Source organism: Phasianus colchicus, chromosome 30, assembly GCF_987193195.1.
Source record: "Phasianus colchicus chromosome 30, bPhaCol1.hap1.1, whole genome shotgun sequence".
Classification (NCBI taxonomy): domain Eukaryota; kingdom Metazoa; phylum Chordata; class Aves; order Galliformes; family Phasianidae; genus Phasianus; species Phasianus colchicus.
In genome coordinates this window covers 2,457,051-2,477,697 of record NC_143465.1, presented here as the reverse complement: position 1 = coordinate 2,477,697, position 20,647 = coordinate 2,457,051, and the positions used below count along the sequence as shown (strand labels likewise).

General features: G+C 68.1%; 3 protein-coding genes across 4 annotated transcripts in view; 2 read left to right on the top strand and 1 right to left on the bottom strand.

The window, feature by feature from the left end:
* Positions 1–1,358, bottom strand: part of THBS3 (thrombospondin 3) — a 47,886-nt gene extending 46,528 nt beyond the window's left edge. For both annotated transcript variants that reach the window (XM_090127267.1, XM_090127266.1), the window contains exon 1: positions 1,237–1,358. In XM_090127267.1, the coding sequence (XP_089983393.1) occupies positions 1,237–1,330 (94 nt within the window). In that variant the 5' untranslated portion in view covers positions 1,331–1,358. The remainder of the gene's footprint in view (positions 1–1,236) is intronic.
* On the top strand, positions 56–1,383 carry LOC149914340 (uncharacterized). The gene is made up of 2 exons (XM_090127343.1): positions 56–1,014; positions 1,244–1,383. Exon 1 carries the CDS (start codon positions 178–180, stop codon positions 853–855), a length of 678 nt encoding a protein of 225 aa, XP_089983469.1. The 5' UTR covers positions 56–177; the 3' UTR covers positions 856–1,014; positions 1,244–1,383.
* Positions 1,384–3,144: 1,761 nt separating this feature from the next.
* MTX1 (metaxin 1) lies at positions 3,145–20,443 on the top strand. The gene is made up of 9 exons (XM_090126867.1): positions 3,145–3,276; positions 3,368–3,437; positions 7,038–7,117; positions 8,648–8,740; positions 13,107–13,289; positions 15,316–15,392; positions 17,422–17,576; positions 19,838–20,041; positions 20,430–20,443. Exons 1-9 carry the CDS (start codon positions 3,196–3,198, stop codon positions 20,441–20,443), a joined length of 957 nt encoding a protein of 318 aa, XP_089982993.1. The 5' UTR covers positions 3,145–3,195.
* Positions 20,444–20,647: the final 204 nt, after the last annotated feature.

Genomic DNA, 20,647 nt, shown 5'->3' with positions numbered 1-20,647 from the left:
CAACCACCTCCATCCCCGGTTAACGGAACCGGTGCCCCCCCCTCCCCCCCCCCAACCCACCGCCACGGGGTCCGATCCCAATAAACGGAACCGCCCCCCCCCAAACCCAAAACCCCAAACCGTCCCGGAGCTGCGGTGACCCGCAAAGTTGGGGGGGGGGGGGGGGGGGGTCCGGTCATGAATGCTCGTCTGTGCTGTCGGACCTCCCAGGCGGCGGCCGCCAACGGCACCGGACCGGGACCGACAACAGGACCGGGACCGGGACCGACATCGGGACCGGGACCGACAACAGGACCGGGACCGACATCGGGACCGGGACCGGACCGACAACAGGACCGGGACCGACAACAGGACCGGGACCGGACCGACAACAGGACCGGGACCGACATCGGGACCGGGACCGGGACCGACATCGGGACCCGGACCGACAACAGGACCGACACCGGACCGACAACAGGAACGGGACGGACACGGAGACCGAAACCAGGACCGACAACAGGACCGGGACCGACACCGGGACCCGGACCGACAACAGGACCGGGACCGATAACAGGACCGACAACAGGACCGGGACGGACACGGAGACCGGAACCAGGACCGACAACAGGACCGGGACCGACAACAGGACCGGGACCGGACCGACAACAGGACCAGGACGGACACGGAGACCGGGACCGGGACCAGGACCGACAACAGGACCGGGACGGACACGGAGACCGGGACCGACAACAGGACCGGGACCGACAACAGTCCGGGACCGACATCGGGACCGGGACCAGGATCGATAACAGGACCGGGACCGACACGGGAACCGGGACCAACACCGGGTGGACACCAGGACCGACACCGACATGAGGACCGACACCAGGACCGATACCGGGACCGACAGCCCTCGGTGCGGGCACAGCAGAACAGCGAACCGCCACCACCTCCCCGCTGCACCGGGACCGACACCGGGACCGACATCGGGACGGACACCAGGATGGACACCGGGACCGGGACCGACACCACCCGGTATGGGCACAGCGTGACGAAGAACCGCCACCACCTCCCTGCCTCACCGACACCGGACCGGGACCGACACCGGACCGACACCGACACCGACACCCCCCGGTCCGGACACGGCAGGACGACGAACCGCCGCCACCTCCCCGCCTCCCCGCCAGCGGCTCTCGATCGCCCCATCGGTTCGGGCGGTTCCGTTCGTCGGTCCGGCGCGGTACCGGATTCTCTTACCTTGCAGCTCCTTCCGAACCGCACCGGCAGCGTTCAGCGCCAACAGCGCCAACAGCGCCCGCAACCCCGCAGCGCCCCGCAACGCCGAACCCATCCCGACGGAACCGGCGGTGCGGAGCGCGGCGGGGCGGAGCGGAGAAGCGGAGGGGCGGCCGTTCAAAAACGAGGAGGAAACAAAGAACCGCCAATCAGCGACGGACAGAACCGGGGAGTCCCGGAGGAATAACGGAGGATCCCGCAACGCCGCCCCGCACGAACCCCGCAGCAACGCCGTCCGGAGCGGCTGCGGTGTCACCGGGAACGGAGGAAGAGGAGCTGGGGGGGGGGGGGTTTGCGGGGCTCTGCCAGGCGGGGTCGTTTATTGTGAACGGAAAGAAGTGGGGGGGGGGGAGCTGCGGACCCCCCCCCCCACCGAACCGCACCGGGATTCGGGGGTCGGAAGCGTTCGGCCGCCGCTCCGCGCCCCGCACCGCGTTGCGGGAGTCGCTGCGGAGCCGGGAATTCAGCCGCTCTGAAAACGCGGGGCTGCGCGGTGCGGGGGGGGGGGTCGTGTGTCGCCCCCCCCACCAACCAACTCAGCTCCCCCCCCCCCCACATTGAGCACCGGGCGACCCCCCAACCCCCCCCCCCCCCCACGCACACACCGGCACTGAACTCCACCGGGGGGCTCCCGACCCCCCCCCCCCCCCCCCCCCCCGCACCGAACTCCGCTGCGACCCCCCCCGCATCCCCTCAACCCCCCCCCCCCCCCAGCACCGAGTTCTGCTTAACCCTACGGTCCCTTAACCCCCGACCCCCGACCCCCACACCTTCCCCCCCCCCCACCGCCTCTGAGCTCCGTCTGGACCCCCCCGAACCCCCCCACCCAGGGACCCCCCCCAATTCCCCACCAGTTCTGAGCTCTGCCTGGACCCCCCCCCTCCCCCCCCCCCAGCACTGAGCTCCCCCCCCCGACCCCGTCACTCAGGGACCCCCCCCCAATTCCCCACCTGCATTGAGCTCCGTCTGGACCCCCCCCCCAGAGCCCCCCCTTCCCCCCCCCCCAGCACTGATCTCCTCCAGCCCCTCCCCCCCCCACCCTCCCTGACCTCCCGACCCACGCAGGGACTCCCCCCCCCTACCCCCCCTCATCACAAATCTCCCCCAGCCCCCCCCACGTTCCTTCCCCCCCCCAACTTCCCCCCCCATCACATATCTCCCCCCCCATCACAGATCTCCCCCAGCCCCCCCCCCAGTTCCCTCCCCCAAGTTCCTACCCCCCCCCTTTCCCCCCCCCTCACCGATCTCCCCCAGCCCCCCCCAGTTCCCCCCCCCAGATTCCTTCCCCCCCCCCCTTCCAGCCCCCCTCCCCCCTCCTTTTCCCCCCCCCCATCACCGATCTCCCCCCGCCCCCCCCAGTTCCCCCCCCCAGGTTCCTCCCCCCTCCTTCCAGCCCCCCTCCCCCCCTCCCCTTCCCCTCCCTATCACATATCTCCCCCCCCCTCACCGATCTCCCCCCGCCCCCCCCAGTTCCCCCCCATGTTCCTCCCCCCCCCCTCCAGCCCCCCCCCCTCCAGCCCCCCTCCCCCCTCCCTTCCCCCCCCCTCACCGATCTCCCCCCGCCCCCCCCAGTTCCCCCCCCCATGTTCCTCTCCCCCCTTCCCCCCCATCACAGATCCCCCCCCCCATCACCGATCTCCCCCAGCCCCCCCCAGGTTCCTCCCCCACCCTCCAGCCCCCCTTCGTTCCCCCCCCCCTCACCGATCTCCCCCAGCCCCCCCCCCATGTTCCCCACCCCCCCCCCCTTCCAGCCCCCCTCCCCCCTCCTTTCCCCCCCCCCATCACCGATCTCCCCCAGCCCCCCCCATGTTCCTCCCCCCCCCTTCCCCCCCATCACAGATCCCCCCCCCCACCTCCCCCCCCCCCCAAGTCCCTCCCCCTCCCCCCCCCACTTCCGCTCTCCGTTTCCGCCGCGCCGTGATGGCGGCGCCCATGGAGCTGTTCTGCTGGCCGGGCGGCTGGGGGCTGCCGTCGGTGGACCCGGACTGCCTGGCGGTGTTGGTGAGCCGCCCCCCCCCCCCCCCCCCCACGTAACCGGACCCCCCCCCCCCCCCTATAATAACCCCCCCCCCGCCGCTCTCGCTGCCCGCAGACCTACGCGCGATTCACCGGAGCGCCGCTCAAAGTTCGCCGCGTCAGCAGCCCGTGGGGGAGCCCGAGCGGTACGGGGCGCGGGGACCCGCGGGGACCCATTGAGACCCGCGGGGACCCACGGAGACCCACTGAGACCCATTGAGACCCGCTGGGACCCATTGAATCCCACTGAGACCCATTGAATCCCATGGAGACCCATTGAGACCCACTGAGACCCATTGAGACCCATTGAATCCCACTGAGACCCATTGAGACCCACTGAGACCCATTGAATCCCATTGAGACCCGCTGGGACCCATTGAATCCCATGGAGACCCATTGAGACCCGCTGGGACCCATGGAGACCCACTGGGACCCATAGAGACCCATTGAATCCCATTGAGACCCATTGAGACCCGCTGGGACCCATGGAGACCCACTGGGACCCATAGAGACCCATTGAGACCCGCTGGGACCCACGGAGACCCATGGAGACCCGCTGGGACCCATTGAGACCCACTGAGACCCATTGAATCCCATGGAGACCCATTGAGACCCGCTGGGACCCATGGAGACCCATGGAGACCCACTGGGACCCATTGAATCCCATTGAGACCCATGGAGACCCATTGAGACCCATTGAATCCCATTGAGACCCATTGAGACCCGCTGGGACCCATTGAGACCCATTGAATCCCATTGAGACCCATTGAGGCCCACTGAGACCCATTGGGCCCCACTGAGACCCATTGAGACCCGCTGGGACCCATTGAGACCCACTGAGACCCGCTGGGACCCATTGAGACCCATTGAATCCCATTGAGACCCATTGAATCCCATGGAGACCCATGGAGACCCATTGAGACCCGCTGGGACCCATTGAATCCCATGGAGACCCATTGATACCCACTGTGACCCATGGAGACCCATGGAGACCCACTGAGACCCATTGAGACCCATTGAATCCCATGGAGACACATTGAGACCCACTGAGACCCACTGGGCCCCACTGAGACCCATTGAATCCCACTGAGACCCATTGAGACCCATTGAGACCCGCTGGGACCCATTGAGACCCACTGAGACCCATTGAGACCCGCTGGGACCCATGGAGACCCACTGAATCCCATTGAGACCCATTGGGCCCCATTGAGACCTGCTGAGACCCATTGAGACCCATTGAGACCCATTGAATCCCACTGAGACCCATTGAGACCCATTGAATCCCTTTGCAACCCACAGAGACCCATTGAAACCCACTGAGACCCATTGCAACCCACTGAGACCCATTGAGACCCATTGAGACCCGCTGGGACCCATTGAGACCCATTGAATCCCACTGAATCCCATTGAGACCCATTGAATCCCATTGAAACCCATTGAGACCCGCTGAGACCCATGGAGACCCATTGAGACCCGCTGAGACCCATTGAGACCCACTAGGACCCATTGAGACCCATTGGGCCCCATTGAGACGCATTGAGACCCACTGAGACCCATTGCAACCCACTGAGACCCACTGGGACCCATTGAGACCCACTGAGACCCATTGAGACCCACTGGGACCCATTGAGACCCACTGAGACCCATTGGGCCCCGCTGGGACCCATTGAGACCCATTGAATCCCATTGAGACCCATTGAGACCCATTGAATCCCATTGAGACCTACTGAGACCCATTGAGACCCACTGAATCCCATTGAGACCCATTGAGACCCGCTGAGACCCGCTGAGACCCATTGAGACCCATTGAATCCCATTGAGACCCACTGGGACCCATTGAGACCCACTGAGACCCATTAAGACCCGCTGAGAGCGACTAAGACCCATTGAATCCCACTGAGACCATGAGACCCACTGAGACCCACTGAATCCCATTGGGCCCCATTGAGACCTGCTGAGACCCATTGAGACCCGCTGGGACCCATTGAATCCCATTGAGACCCATTGAGACCCGCTGGGACCCACTGAATCCCATTGAGACCCATTGAATCCCATTGTGACCCATTGAGACCCACTGAGACCCATTGGGCCCCATTGAGACCCACTGAGACCCGCTGAGACCCATTGGGCCCCACTGAGACCCACTGAGACCCGCTGGGACCCATTGAATCCCATTGAAATCCATTGAGACCCGCTGAGACCCATGGAGACCCATTGAATCCCATTGAGACCCACTGAGACCCATTGGGCCCCATTGAGACCTGCGGAGACCCATTGAATCCCATTGCAACCCACTGAGACCCATTGAGAACCATTGGGACCCATTGAATCCCACAGAAACCCCACTGAGACCCATTGAGACCCGCTGGGACCCATTGAGACCCGCTGAGACCCATTAAATCCCATTGGGCCCCACTGAGACCCGCTGAGACCCACTGAGACCCATTGAGACCCGCTGAGACCCATTGAGACCCATTGAATCCCACAGAAACCCCACTGAGACCCATTGAGACCCATTGGGCCCCACTGAGACCCATTGAGACCTGCTGGGACCCATTGAATCCCATTGAGACCCATCGAGACCCATTGCAACCCACTGAGACCCATTGGGCCCCATTGAGACCCATTGGGACCCACTGAGACCCACTGAGACCCATTGAGACCCGCTGAGACCCACTGAGACCCATTAAATCCCAGTGGGCCCCACTGAGACCCACTGAGCCCCATTGAGACCCATTGCGCCCTACTTAGCCCCACTGAGACCCATAGCGACCCACTGAGACCCATTGAGACCCACTACACCCCATAACCCACAGCGCCCCATAACCCCTTGAGCCCCATCACCCACCCTGAGCCCCACTGCGTCCCTCCCCCTTCTCCCCCCAACCACCCCACTGCCCACCCCACACCTTCTGGCCCCCTCCTTCGCCCCACAGCCCACCCCATTGTGCCCCCCTTCACCCCACCACCCCCTCCTTCACCCCACAACCCACCCCATTGTGCCCCCCTTCACCCCACTGCCCCCTCCTTCACCCCACAGCCCACCCCACCGTGCCCCCCACATCCCCATCTCTGGGGTCACCCCATTGTGCCCCCCTTCACCCCACTGCCCCCTCCTTCACCCCACAGCCCACCCCATTGTGCCCCCTTCACCCCACTGCCCCCTCCTTCACCCCACAACCCACCCCATTGTGCCCCCCTTCACCCCACAGCTCCCCCTTCACCCCATCACGCCCTCCTTCACCCCACAGCCCACCCCATTGTGCCCCCCACATCCCCATCACTGGGGTCACCCCATTGTCCCCCCCCTGTACCCCACCACCCCCTCCTTCACCCCACAGCCCACCCCATTGTGCCCCCCACATCCCCATCACTGGGGTCACCCCATTGTGCCCCCCTTCACCCCACCACCCCCTCCTTCACCCCACAACCCACCCCATCGTGCCCCCCACATCCCCATCTCTGGGGTCACCCCACAGCCCCCCCTGTACCCCACTGCCCCCCCCTTCACCCCACAGCCCACCCCATTGTGCCCCCCACATCCCCATCTCTGGGGTCACCCCATTGTGCCCCCCTTCACCCCACAGCTCCCCCTTCACCCCACCAGCCCCTCCTTCACCCCACAACCCACCCCATTGTGCCCCCCTTCACCCCACCACCCCCTCCTTCACCCCACAGCCCACGCCATTGTGCCCCCCACATCCCCATCTCTGGGGTCACCCCACAGCCCCCCCTGCCCCCCCCAGGCCATCTGCCCGCACTGAGGACCAGGGATGGGGGCATCGTCTCCAAAACGCAGCAGATCATCGCCCACCTCAGGAAGGAGGTGTGGGGCAGCAATGGGGTGGTTATGGGGCAGCAGTGGGGTGGCAGTGGGGTGCAGGAATGGGGTGGCAATGGGGCGGAAGTGGGGTGCAGTGGGGCAGCAATGGGGTGGCAATGGGGTGGCAGTGGGGTGCAGGAATAGGGTGGCAATGGGGTGGCAGTGGGGCAGCAGTGGGGTGCAGCAATGGGGTGGCAGTGGGGCAGCAGTGGGGCAGCAGGAGGGTGGTAATGGGGTGCAGCAATGGAGTGGCAGCAGGGCGGCATTGGGGCAGCAATGGGGCGGCAGTGGGGTGCAGGAATGGGGCGCAGTGGGGTGGCAATGGGGCGCAGTGGGGCAGCAGTGGGGCACAGTGGGGTGGAATATGGGGTGGCAATGGGGCACAGTAGGGCAACAATGGGGTGGCAGTGGGGCGGCAATGGGGTGCAGTCAGGTGGCAATGGGGCACAGTGGGGCAGCAATGGGGCGCAGTGGGGCAGCAGTGGGGTGCAATGGGGCTGCAATGGGGTGCGGTGGGGTGGCAATGGGGTGGCAATAGGATGCAGTGGGGCGGCAATGGGGTGCAGTGGGGCAGCAATGGGGCGCAGTGGGGCAGCAATGGGGTGGCAGTGGGGCACAATGGGACGCAGTGGGGCGCAGTGGGGTGGCAATGGGGCGCAGTGGGGCACAGTGGGGCGGCAATGGGATGCAGTGGGGCGCAGTGGGATGGCAGTGGGGCAGCAGTGGGGTGGCAATGGGGCGCAGTGGGGCAGCAGTGGGGTGACAATGGGGTGCAGTGGGGCAGCAGTGGGGCGCAGTGGGGTGGCAGTGGGGTGGCAATAGGGCGCAGTGGGGCGGCAATGGGGTGGCAGTGGGGCACAATGGGACGCAGTGGGGTGGCAGTGGGGCGCAGTGGGGCAGCAATGGGGCGGAGTGGGGTGGCAATGGGGCAGCAGTGGGGCGCAGTGGGGCAGCAGTGGTGTGCAATGGGGATGGGGGTGGCAATGGGATGCAGTGGGGCAGCAGTGGGGCGGCAATGGGGCAGCAGTGGGGCGGCAATGGGGCAGCAGTGGGGCGCAGTGGGGTGGCAGTGGGGCAGCAGTGGGGTGGCAATGGGGTGCAATGGGGCAGCAGTGGGGCTGCAATGGGGTGCAATGGGGCAGCAGTGGGGCACAGTGGGGTGCAGTGGGGCGGCAATGGGGCAGCAGTGGGGTGGCAATGGGGTGCAGTGGGGCGCAGTGGGGCACAGTGGGGTGCAGTGGGGCGGCAATGGGGCAGCAGTGGGGCGCAATGGGGCTGCAATGGGGCGCAGTGGGGCAGCAATGGGGCGCAGTGGGGCGGCAGTGGGGTGGCAGTGGGGCAGCAGTGGGGTGCAATGGGGTGCAGTGGGGCGGCAGTGGGGTGGCAGTGGGGCAGCAGTGGGGTGCAATGGGGTGGCAGTGGGGCGCAGTGGGGCGCAGTGGGGCAGCAGTGGGGTGGCAATGGGGCACAGTGGGGCGCAGTGGGGCAGCAGTGGGGCAGCACTGAGCTCCCCCCCCCCGCTGCTGCCTGCAGAAGTTCAACGCCGACTCGCAGCTGTCGGCCACGCAGGGCGCAGACGCGCTGGCCTTCGCGGCGCTGCTGGAGGAGAAACTGCAGCCAGTGCTGGTGAGGGGCTGCAGCCACCGACACACAGACCCCACAAACCCACCCACCCCATAAATGGACCCTACAGACCCCATAATCCCACCTGTCCCATAAATGGACCCCACAGACCCCATAAACCCACCTGTCCCACAAATGGACCCCACAGACCCCACAAACCCACCTGTCCCACAAATGGACCCCACAGACCCCATACATCCCACCCACCCCATAAATGGACCCCACAGACCCCACAAACCCACCTGTCCCATAAATGGACCCCACAGACCCCACAAACCCCCTAAATCCCACCTGTCCCATAAATGGACCCCACAGACCCCACAAACCCACCCACCCCATAAATGGACCCTACAGACCCCATACATCCCACCTGTCCCATAAATGGACCCCACAGACCCCATAATCCCACCTGTCCCATAAATGGACCCCACAGACCCCATAATCCCACCTGCCCCATAAATGGACCCCACAGACCCCATAATCCCACCCACCCCATAAATGGACCCCACAGACCCCACAAACCCACCTGTCCCATAAATGGACCCGACAGACCCCATAATCCCACCTGTCCCATAAATGGACCCCACAGACCCCACAAACCCACCTGTCCCATAAGTGGACCCCACAGACCCCATAATCCCACCCACCCCACAGACCCACAGACCCCATAATCCCACCTGCCCCATAAATGGACCCCACAGACCCCATAATCCCACCTGTCCCATAAATGGACCCCACAGACCCCATACGTCCCACCCGCCCCACAGAGCCCATAAACCCCCTAAATCCCACCTGCCCCACAAATGGACCCCACAGACCCCATAAACCCACCTGTCCCACAGACCCCATAACTCCCACCTGCGCCACAGACCCCATAAACCCACCCGCCCCACAAATGGACCCCACAAACCCCATACGTCCCACCTGCCCCACAAACCCCATAAATCCCACTTGCCCCACAAATGGACCCTACAGACCCCATAAACCCCACCTGCCCCATAAATGGACCCCACAGACCCCATACGTCTCACTTGCCCCCTAAATGGACCCCACAGACCCCATAAACCCCACCTGCCCCACAGACCCCATAATCCCACCTGCCCCACAAATGGACCCCACAGACCCCATATGTCCCACCTGCCCCACAGACCCCACAAACCCACCCACCCCACAGACCCCATAAACCCCCTAAATCCCACCTGCCCCATAAATGGACCCCACAGACCCCATACATCCCACCTGCCCCACAGACCCCATAAACCCACCTGTCCCATAAATGGACCCCACAGACCCCATACGTCCCACATACCCCACAGACCCCATAAACCCCACCCGCCCCACAGACCCCACAAACCCACCCGACCCAGAGACCCAACAAACCCCCTAAATCCCACCTGCCCCATAAATGGACCCTACAGACCCCATACGTCCCACCTGCCCCATAAATGGACCCCACAGACCCCATAAACCCACCCGCCCCACAGACCCACAGACCCCATAATCCCACCCGCCCCATAAATGGACCCCACAGACCCCACACGTCCCACCCACCCCACAGACCCCATACATCCCACCTGCCCCACAGACCCCATAAACCCACCCACCCCACAGACCCACAGACCCCATAATCCCACCTGCCCCATAAATGGACCCCACAAACCCCATAAATCCCACTTGCCCCACAGACCCCATACGTCCCAACTGCCCCACAGACCCCATAAACCCACCTGCCCCACAAATGGACCCCACAGACCCCATACGTCCCACCCGCCCCACAGAGCCCATAAACCCCCTAAATCCCACCTGCCCCATAAATGGACCCCCCATGCCCCCCTACAACCCCCCCGCCCCCCCAATGCCCCCCCATGCCACTCTATGGCCCCCCATACCCCCATCCCCCCCCTATGCCCCCCCAATGCCCCCCCATGACCCCCCTATGATCCCCCTACGCCACTCAGTGCCCCCACAAGCCCCCCCACAATGCCACTCTATGCCCCCCCCATCCCCCCCCATCCCACTCAGTGCCCCCCCATGTCCCCCCCATCCCCCCCCCATGTCCCCAATGCCCCCCCAGCCCCCATCCTTCCCCCCATGTCCCCCTATGCCCCCCCATGTCCCCCCCCTATGCCCCCCCAATGCCCCCCCACCCCCCCCACGCCACTCAGTGCCCCCCCACCCCCCCATCCCCCCCATGTCCCCCTATGACCCCCCCATACCCCCCCCACGCCACACAGTGGCCCCCCCATCCGCCCCCCGCCACTCAGTGCCCCCCCCATCCCCCCCCTACCCCCCTGACCGCCCCCCATGCCCCCCTCTACCCCCCCATCCCCCCCCCACGCCACTCTATTCCCCCTCATGTCCCCCCCCATGCCCCCCCACCCCCCCATCCCCCCCCCACGCCACTCCGTGCCCCCCCATCCCCCCCTACCCCCCCTACTCCCCCCAATGCCCCCCCATCCCCCCCCCATGCCACTCATTGCCCCCCCATCCCCCCCCTCGCCCCCCACCCCACCCATGACCCCTCCATCCCCCCCCACGCCACTCTATGCCCCCCCATCCCCCCCCCATGACCCCCCCATGACCCCCCCCGCCACTCAGTGCCCCCCCCATCCCCCCCCCATCCCCCCCTACCCCCATGACCGCCCCCCATGCCCCCCCTACCCCCCCCATGACCCCCCGCCACTCAGTGCCCCCCCCATCCCCCCCCATGCCCCCCCATCCCCCCCTACCCCCCTGACTGCCCCCCATGCCCCCCCTACGCCCCCCGCCACTCAGTGCCCTCCCATCCCCCCCCCACGCCCCCCCACCCCCCCCATGACCCCCCCATCCGCCCCCCCTCGCCACTCTATGCCCCCCCATGCCCCCCCACCCTCCCCAATGGCTCCCCCATCCCCCCCCATGCCCCCCCATCCCCCCCTGACCGCCCCCCCATGCCCCCTCTACCCCCCCCATGCCCCCCCCATGACCCCCCCTGCCACTCAGTGCCCCCCCATCCCCCCCCCAAGCCACTCTATGCCCCCCCATGTCCCACCCCATCCCCCCCATGCCCCCCGCACCCCCCCATGACCCCCCCATCCCGCCCCCACACCACTCCATGCCCCCCCATCCCCGCCCCACGCCACTCATTGCCCCCCCCCATCCCCCCCATACCACTGTATGCCCCCCCATGACCCCCCCCGTCCCCCCCCCATGCCACTCATTGCCCCCCCATCCCCCCCCACGCCCCCCCCGCCCCCCCCCCGCCATGACCCCCCATTCCACCACCACGCCACTCTATGCCCCCCCATCCCCCCCCCATGACCCCCCCCGCCACTCAGTGCCCCCCCCATGCCCCCCCTACCCCCCCCATGACCCCCCCATCCCCCCCCCAAGCCACTCTATGGCCCCCCATGTCCCCCCCATGCCCCCCATGACCCCCCCGCCACTCAGTGCCCCCCCCATGCCCCCCCACCCCCCCATGACCCCCCCCCCCACGCCACTCAGTGCCCCCCCCCATCCCCCCCTACCCCCCCAATGCCCCCCCCATCCCCCCCCCATCCCCCCTACCCCCATGACCGCCCCCCATGCCCCCCCCAATGCCCCCCCCATGACCCCCCCCGCCACTCAGTGCCCACCCCATCCCCCCCCCATGCCACTCATTGCCCCCCCATCCCCCCCCCACGCCACTCTATGCCCCCCCATGTCCCCCCCACCCCCCCCCATGACCCCCCCATCCCCCCCCCCGCCACTCAGTGCCCCCCCATCCCCCCCTACCCCCCCTACTCCCCCCAATGCCCCCCCCATCCCCCCCCCCATGCCACTCATTGCCCCCCCATCCCCCCCCACGGCCCCCACCCCCCCCCATGACCCCTCCATCCCCCCCCCACGCCACTCTATGCCCCCCCATCCCCCCCCCATGACCCCCCCATCCCCCCCCCCCACGCCACTCAGTGCCCCCCCCCATGCCCCCCACCCCCCCAATGCCCCCCCATCCCCCCCCCACGCCACTCAGTGCCCCCCCCACCCCCCCCATGACCCCCCATGACCCCCCATCCCCCCCCCCGCCACTCATTGCCCCCCCCATGCCCCCCCATGCCCCCCCCATCCCCCCCCCATGCCACTCTATGCCCCCCCATGCCCCCCCACCCCCCCAATGCCCCCCCCATGGCCCCCCCATGCCCCCCCCATCCCCCCCCCACGCCACTCAGTGCCCCCCCCTACCCCCCCTACCTCCCCCAATGCCCCCCCCATGACCCCCCCCCCGCCACTCAGTGCCCCCCCATCCCCCCCTGACCGCCCCCCCATGCCCCCCCATGCCCCCCCATGACCCCCCCATCGCCCCCCATGCCACTCAGTGACCCCCCCTATGACCCCCCCCCGCCCCCCCCAGACGCACACGTTCTGGCTGGACGCCCCCAACTACTCGCTGGTCACCCGGCGCTGCTTCGCCCGCTTCGCGCCGTTTCCGCTCGGCCTCGTGCTGCCCGGCCGCCTGCAGCGCCGCCACCGGCAGCGGCTGGAACTGCTGTGGGGGGGGGGCGGCCTGGAGGACCGCGAGCGGATCGATAAGGAGGTGGGGGGGGGGGACAAGGGGGGGGGGGGGGGGCCTGGAGGACCGGGAGGGGTTGGACAAGGAGGTGGGGGGGGGGCTTAAAGTGGGGGGGGGGGGCACAAGGGGAGGTGAGGGTGGGGGGGGGGGCACATGGGGGGGTGACCGGGGGGGGGCGGCCTGGAGGACCGCGAGCGGATCGATAAGGAGGTGGGGGGGGGGGGGGGCACATGGGGGGTTGAGGGGGGGGGGGCGGCCTGGAGGACTGGGAGCGGCTGGACAAGGAGGTGGGGGGGGGCACAAGGGGGGGGTGGGGGGGCAGGGCTTATGGGGGGGGGGCACATGGGGGGGTGAGGGTGGGGGGGGGGCCGGCCTGGAGGACTGGGAGCGGCTGGACAAGGAGGTGGGGGGGGCACAAGGGGGGGGTGGGGGGGGGCAGGGCTTTGGGTGGGGGGGCACAAGGGGGGTGAGGGTGGGGGGGGGGTGTTGGGGGGGGACACATGAGGGGTGAGGGTGGGGGGGGGGGCGGCCTGGAGGACTGGGAGGGGTTGGACAAGGAGGTGGGGGGGGGCTTAAGGGGGGGGTGGGGGGGGCAGGGCTTTGGGGGGGGGGCACAAGGGGGGTGAGGGTGGGGGGGGGGTGTTGGGGGGGGACACATGGGGGGTGAGGGTGGGGGGGGGGGTGGCCTGGAGGACTGGGAGGGGTTGGACAAGGAGGTGAGGGGGGGCACAATAGGGGGGGGGGGCAGGGCTTTGAAGGGGAGGGGGGGCACAAGGGGGAGGTGGGGGGGCAATGGGGGGGGCACAAGGGGGGTTGAGGGGGGGCAGGACTTTGGGGGGGGGCACATGGGGGGTGAGGGTGGGGGGGGGGGCAGCCTGGAGGACCGTGAGCGGATCGATAAGGAGGTGGGAGGGGGGCACAAGGGGGGGGGGCATGGGGGGGGTGAGGTGGGGGGGGGCGGCCTGGAGGACCGGGAGCGGCTGGACAAGGAGGTGGGGGGGGCACAAGGGGGGTGTGGGGGGGCAGGGCTTTGGGGGGGGGCACAAGGGGGGGTGAGGGTGGGGGGGGCGGCCTGGAGGACCGTGAGCGGATCAACAAGGAGGTGGGGGGGGATTAAAGGGGGGGGGGGTGGGGAGGGGGTGCACAAGGGGGGGTGACCGGGGGGGGCGGCCTGGAGGACCGGGAGGGGTTGGACAAGGAGGTGGGGGGGGATTAAAGGGGGGGGGGGTGGGGAGGGGGGGGTACATGGGGGGGTGACCGGGGGCATGGGGGGGTGAGGTGGGGGGGGGGGCCTGGAGGACCGGGAGCGGCTGGACAAGGAGGTGGGGGGGGGCTTAAGGGGGAGGGGGGGAGGGGGGCTCAAGGGGGGGTGAGGGTGGGGGGGGTGTTGGGGGGGGGGGCACATGGGGGGGTGAGGTGGGGGGGGGCGGCCTGGAGGACCGGGAGGGGTTGGACAAGGAGGCGGGGGGGGGGCTTAAAGCGGCGGGGGGGGCACATGGGGGGATGAGGGGGAACAGGGCTTTGAGGGGGGGGGGCACAAAGGGAGGGGTGAGGGGGCGTAAGGAGGGGGCACATGGGGGGGGTGAGGGGGGGCACAAAGGGGGGGCGGAGGGGGGGGCAGCCTGGAGGACCGCGAGCGGCTCGACAAGGTGGTGGGGGGGGCACAAGGGGGGGGAGGCATGGGTGGGGGGGAAGGGCTTTGGGGGGGGGGCACAAGGGGGGGGGTGGCCTGGAGGACTGCGAGCCGCTGGACAAGGAGGTGGGGGGGGGGGGCTTATGGGGGGGGGCAGCAGGGCTTTGGGGGGGAGGGGGGGGACACGAGGGGGGGGCACAAGGGGGGGTGACGGGGGGGTGTGGGGGGCACATGGGGGGGTGGGGGGCAATAGGGGGGCAATGGGGGGGGAGGGGGGGCACATGGGGGAGTGAGGGGGGGCACAAGGGGGGAGCACATGGGGGGGATGACGGGGGGCACATGGGGGGGGGGCAGCAGTGATTCTGGGGGGGGGGTCACCCCCAAAGTAACCCCCCCCCCCTTTGCCCCCCCCCCCAGCTGTACCGCGATGCCCGCGAGTGTCTGACGCTGCTGTCACAGCGCCTGGGGTCCCAGCGGTTCTTCTTTGGGGACTCGTATGTATGGGGGGGGGGCACGGGGGGGGGGCTATGGGGGGCTATGGGTCTGGGGGGGGGGCTATGGGCAGTTATGGGGGGCTATGGGGGGGCTATGGGGGGGCTATGGGCAGTTATGGGGTCTGGGGGGGGGGCATGGGGGGCTATGGACAATTATGGGGGTCTATGGGGGGGCTATGGGGAGTTATGGGTCTGGGGGGGGGGCTATGGGCAGTTATGGGGGCTGGGGGGGGGGCATGGGGGGCTATGGGCAATTATGGGGGGGGCTATGGGGGCTATGGGGGGGCTATGGGCAGTGATGGGGGTCTATGGGGGGGGGCATGGGGGGCTATGGGCAGTTATGGGTCGGGGGGGGCTATGGGCAGTTATGGGGGCTGGGGGGGGGGCATGGGGGGCTATGGAGAATTATGGGGGTCTATGGGGGGGGCTATGGGCAGTTATGGGGGCTGGGGGGGGGGGCATGGGGGGCTATGGGCAGTTATGGGGGGGGTATGGGGGCTATGGGGGGGCTATGGGCAGTTATGGGGGGCTATGGGGGGGGCTATGGGGGGGCCATGGGGAGTTATGGGTCTGGGGGGGGCTATGGGCAGTTATGGGGGCTGGGGGGGGGCATGGGGGGCTATGGGCAGTTATGGGTCGGGGGGGGGGGGGCTTTGGGCAGTTATGGGGGCTGGGGGGGGCGGCATGGGGGGCTATGGGCAGTGATGGGGTCTATGGGGGGGCCATGGGGAGTTATGGGTCTGGGGGGGGCTGTGGGCAGTTATGGGGGCTATGGGGGGGGCCATGGGGGGCTATGGGGTGTTATGGGGGCTGGGGGGGGGGCAATGGGGGGGCCTATGAGCAGTTATGGGGGCTTGGGAGGTTATGGGTGGCCATGGGGGGGTTATGGGGGGCCATGCAGCTTTATGGGTGCTGTGGGGTTATGGGGGTTATGGGGGGCAATGGGTGGCCATGGGGGGGGTTATGGGGGGCCATGCTGCTTTATGGGTGCTATGGGGGCAATGGGTGGCCATGGGGGGGGTTATGGGGGGCCATGCTGCTTTATGGGTGCTATGGGGGCAATGGGTGGCCATGGGGGGGTTTATGGGGGGCCATGCTGCTTTATGGGTGCTATGGGGGCAGTGGGTGGCCATGGGGGGGGTTATGGGGGGTCATGCTGCCTTATGGGTGCTATGGGGGCAGTGGGGTTATGGGGGGCAATGGGTGGCCATGGGGGGGGCTATGGGGGGCCATGCTGCTTTATGGGGGCTATGGGGGGGCAATGGGTGGCCATGGGGGGGCTATGGGGGGTCATGCTGTCTTATGGGTGCTATGGGGGCAATGGGGGCTATGGGGGCAATGGGGGCTATGGGGGGTGCTCTGGGGGGCCATGCTGCCTTATGGGTGCTATGGGGTTATGGGGGCTATGGGGGGCAATGGGTGGCCATGGGGGGGGTTATGGGGGGCCATGCTGCCTTATGGGGCCTATGGGGGGCAATGGGTGGCCATGGGGGCCATGCTGCTTTATGGGGGCTATGGGGGCAATGGGGTTATGGGGGCTATGGGGGGTTTTGGGGGGCCATGCTGCCTTATGGGTGCTATGGGGGGGCAATGGGTGGCCATGGGGGGGGCTTATGGGGGGCCATGCTGTCTTATGGGTGCTATGGGGGCAATGGGGGCTATGGGGGGTGCTCTGGGGGGCCATGCTGCCTTATGGGTGCTATGGGGGCAGTGGGGTTATGGGGGGCAATGGGTGGCCATGGGGGGGGCTATGGGGGGCCACGCTGCTTTATGGGGGCTATGGGGTTGTGGGGGGGGCTATGGGGGGGCCATGCTGCTTTATGGGGGCTATGGGGGGGTTATGGGTGCTATGGGGGCAATGGGTGGTCATGGGGGGGGTTATGGGGGGCCATGCTGCCTTATGGGGGCTATAGGGGCAGTGGGGTTGTGGGGGGGCTATGGGGAGTTATGAGGCTGTGGCCCCCTCCCCCCCCAGCTCCATGTGGGGGGGGGTCGGGCTGAGCGTGACCCCCCCCCCCCCCCCCCCCAGCCCCTCCTCCCTGGACGCCGTGGTTTTCAGCTGCCTGGCGCCGCTGCTGAAGGCGAAGCTCCCGAACGGGAAACTGCAGCAGCACCTGCAGGGCCTGCAGAACCTGCGGCAGCACTGCAGCGCCATCCTCAGCCTCTACTTCCCCTGGGACGGAGGTGGGGGGGGGGTTTTTGGGGGGTGGGGGGGCAGGGGGGGGGGGGAAAGGGGGGGGGGCTGTGTGGGTGCAGCTCCATCCTCAGCCTTTGCTTCCTATGGGACGGAGGTGGGGGGGGGGGCAGGGGGGGTCCAGGGTGGGGGGGCTGTGTGGGTGCAGCTCCATTCTCAGCCTCTGCTTCCTATGGGACGGAGGTGGGGGGGGGGGGGGCAAAGTGGGGGGGGGGGAAAGTGGGTGCAGCTCCATCCTCAGCCTTTGCTTCCTATGGGATGGAGGTGGGGGGGGGGGTCTTGGGGGGAGGAAGTGGGGGGGGGGGCGCTGTGTGGGTGCAGCTCCATTCTCAGTCTTTGCTTCCTATGGGACGGTGGTGAGTGGGGGGGGGGGCACGGGGGGGGGTCCAGGGTCGGGGGTGCTGTGTGGGTGCAGCGCCATCATCAGCCTCTGCTTCCTGTGGGATGGTGGTGAGTGGGGGGGGGCAGGGGGGGGCAAAGGGGGGGGGCTCAGTGGGTGCAGCGCCATCATCAGCCTCTGCTTCCCGTGGGTTGGCGGGGGGGGGACAGGGGGGGTCCAGGGATTTGGGGCTGTGTGGGTGCAGCGCCATCATCAGCCTCTATTTCCTGTGGGACGGGGGTGAGCGGGGGGGGGGGGGACAAGGGGGGGCGCATGGGGGGACACAAGGGGGGGTGAGGGGGGGCACAGGGAGGCAGTGGGGAGGGATGGGGGGGGCACGAGGGTGAGGGGGGGGCACTAGGGGGGCAATAGGGGGGTGAGGGGGGGCACAAAGGGGGGGTGAGGGGGGGCAATAGGGGCAGGGCTTTGGGGCTGGGGGGGCACAAGTTGGGACACATGGGGGGGCACAAGGGAGGCAGTAGGGAGGGATAAGGGGGGGTCACAAGGAAGGGTGAGGAGGGGCACAAAGGGGGGGGGGCACATGGGGGGGTGGCACAAAGGGGGGGCACAAGGGGGAGGTGAGGGGGGGCACTAGGGGGGCAATAGGGGGGTGAGGGGGGGCACAAAGGGGGGCAGGGCTTTAGGGGGTGGGGGGGCACATGGGGGGGGTGAGGGGGGGCACAAGTGGGGGCAGGGCTTTGGGGGTGGGGGGGCACAAAGGGGGGACACATGGGGGGGCACAAGGGAGGCAGTAGGGAGGGATAAGGGGGGGCACATGGGGGGGTGAGGGGGGGCAATAGGGGGCAATGGGGGGGGCACAAAGGGGGGGGCACATGGGGGGGTGAGGGGGGGCACAAGGGGGAGGGTGAGGGGGGCACAAAGGGGGGCACAAGGGGGAGCACATGGGGGGCACATGGGGGGGGTGAGGGGGGCACAAGAGAGGCAGTAGATAGGGATAAGGGGGGGGCACAAGGGAGGGTGAGGGGGGGCACAAAGTGGGGGTACAAAGGGGGGGGAGGGGGGCACAAAGGGGGGCAGGGCTTTGGGGGTGGGAGGGGCACAAAGGGGGGGGCACATGGGGGAGTGACGGGGGGCACAAGGGGGCATGAGAGGGGGCAGGTCTTTGGGGGTGGGGGGGCACATGGGGGGGTGAGGGGGGGCACAAGGGGGGGGCACATGATGGGGGCACAAAGTGGAGGTGGGGGGGGCACAAGGGGGGGCAGGGCTTTGGGGGGTGGGAGGGGCACATGGGGGGGGCACAAGGGGGGCAATAGGGGGGAGAGGGGGGCACAAATTGGGGGTGAGGGGGGACACAAGTGGGGGCAGGGCTTTGGGGGTGAGGGGGAGCACAAAGGGGGGCACAAGGGGGTGAGGGGGGGCACAAGGGGGGGCGGGGCTTTGGGGTGAGGGGGCACAAGGGGGGGGCACATGGGGGGGTGAGGGGGGCACAAAGGGGGGCAGGGCTTTGGGGGTGAGGGGGCACAAGGGGGGGCACAAGGGGGGGTGAGGGGGGCACAAGGGGGGGCAGGGCTTTGGGGGTGAGGGGGCACAAGGGGGGGCACAAGGGGGGTGAGGGGGGGCACAGAGGGGGGGCACATGGGGGGGTGGTGGGGGGCACAAAGGGGGGGCACATGGGGGGGAGAGGGGGGCACAAGGGGGGGCAGGGCTTTGGAGGTGAGGGGGGCACATGGGGGTGTGAGGGGGGGCACAAAGGGGGGCACAAGGGGGGGTGAGGGGGGGCACGGCTTTGGGGGTGGGGGGGGCGCACAATGGGGGGCACTTGGGGGGCCAGGGGTGCATATAGGGGAGGGGCTCTCGTTTATCACCACCTCTCCCCATGATTAACACCCCCCCCCCCCCTTCCCTCCACAGGTGACCCCCCCAGCACCCCCCCCCCAGCCCCCGCGGGGGGGGACGCGGACGAGGACCCCCACAAGCGGCGCTGCCAGGCGCTGTGGGCGCTGCTGGCGCTGGCGGCGATGCTGGGCTACGCGGTGCTGAGCGGCATCGTGGCGCTGCGGGGGGGGGGCGAGGGGGGGGGAGGGGGGGGGAGGAGGAGGAGGAGGAGGAGGAAGAGTGAGGAGGGGGGGGGTGGGGGGGGGTGGGGGGGGGGTGAAAGGGAGACGGTGGGTGCGAGGAGGGCAGTAATAAAGAGCTGTGGGGCCGGCAATCCCAGTGTGACCAGTGGGACCAGTAATCCCAGTGTGACCAGTAATCCCAGTAATTCCAGTGTGATCGGTAATCCCAGTAATCCCAGTAATCCCAGTGCTCTTCCCAGTAATCCCAGTGTGACCAGTGGGACCAGTAATCCCAGTGTGACCAGTAATCCCAGTGTGACCAGTAATCCCAGTGCTCCTCCCAGTAATCCCAGTGTGATCGGTGGGACCAGTAATCCCAGTATGACCAGTAATCCCAGTAATCCCAATGTGACCGGTAATCCCAGTAATCCCAGTGGTCCTCCCAGCAATCCCAGTGTGACCGGTAATCCCAGTAATCCCAGTAATCCCAGTATGACCGGTAATCCCAGTAATCCCAGTGTAATCGGTAATCCCAGTAATCCCAGTGTGACCAGTGCTCCTCCCAGTAATCCCAGTGTGACCAGTAATCCCACTAATCCCAGTATGACGGGTAACCCCAGTGTGACCAGTAATCCCAGTAATCCCAGTGTGACCAGTAATTCCA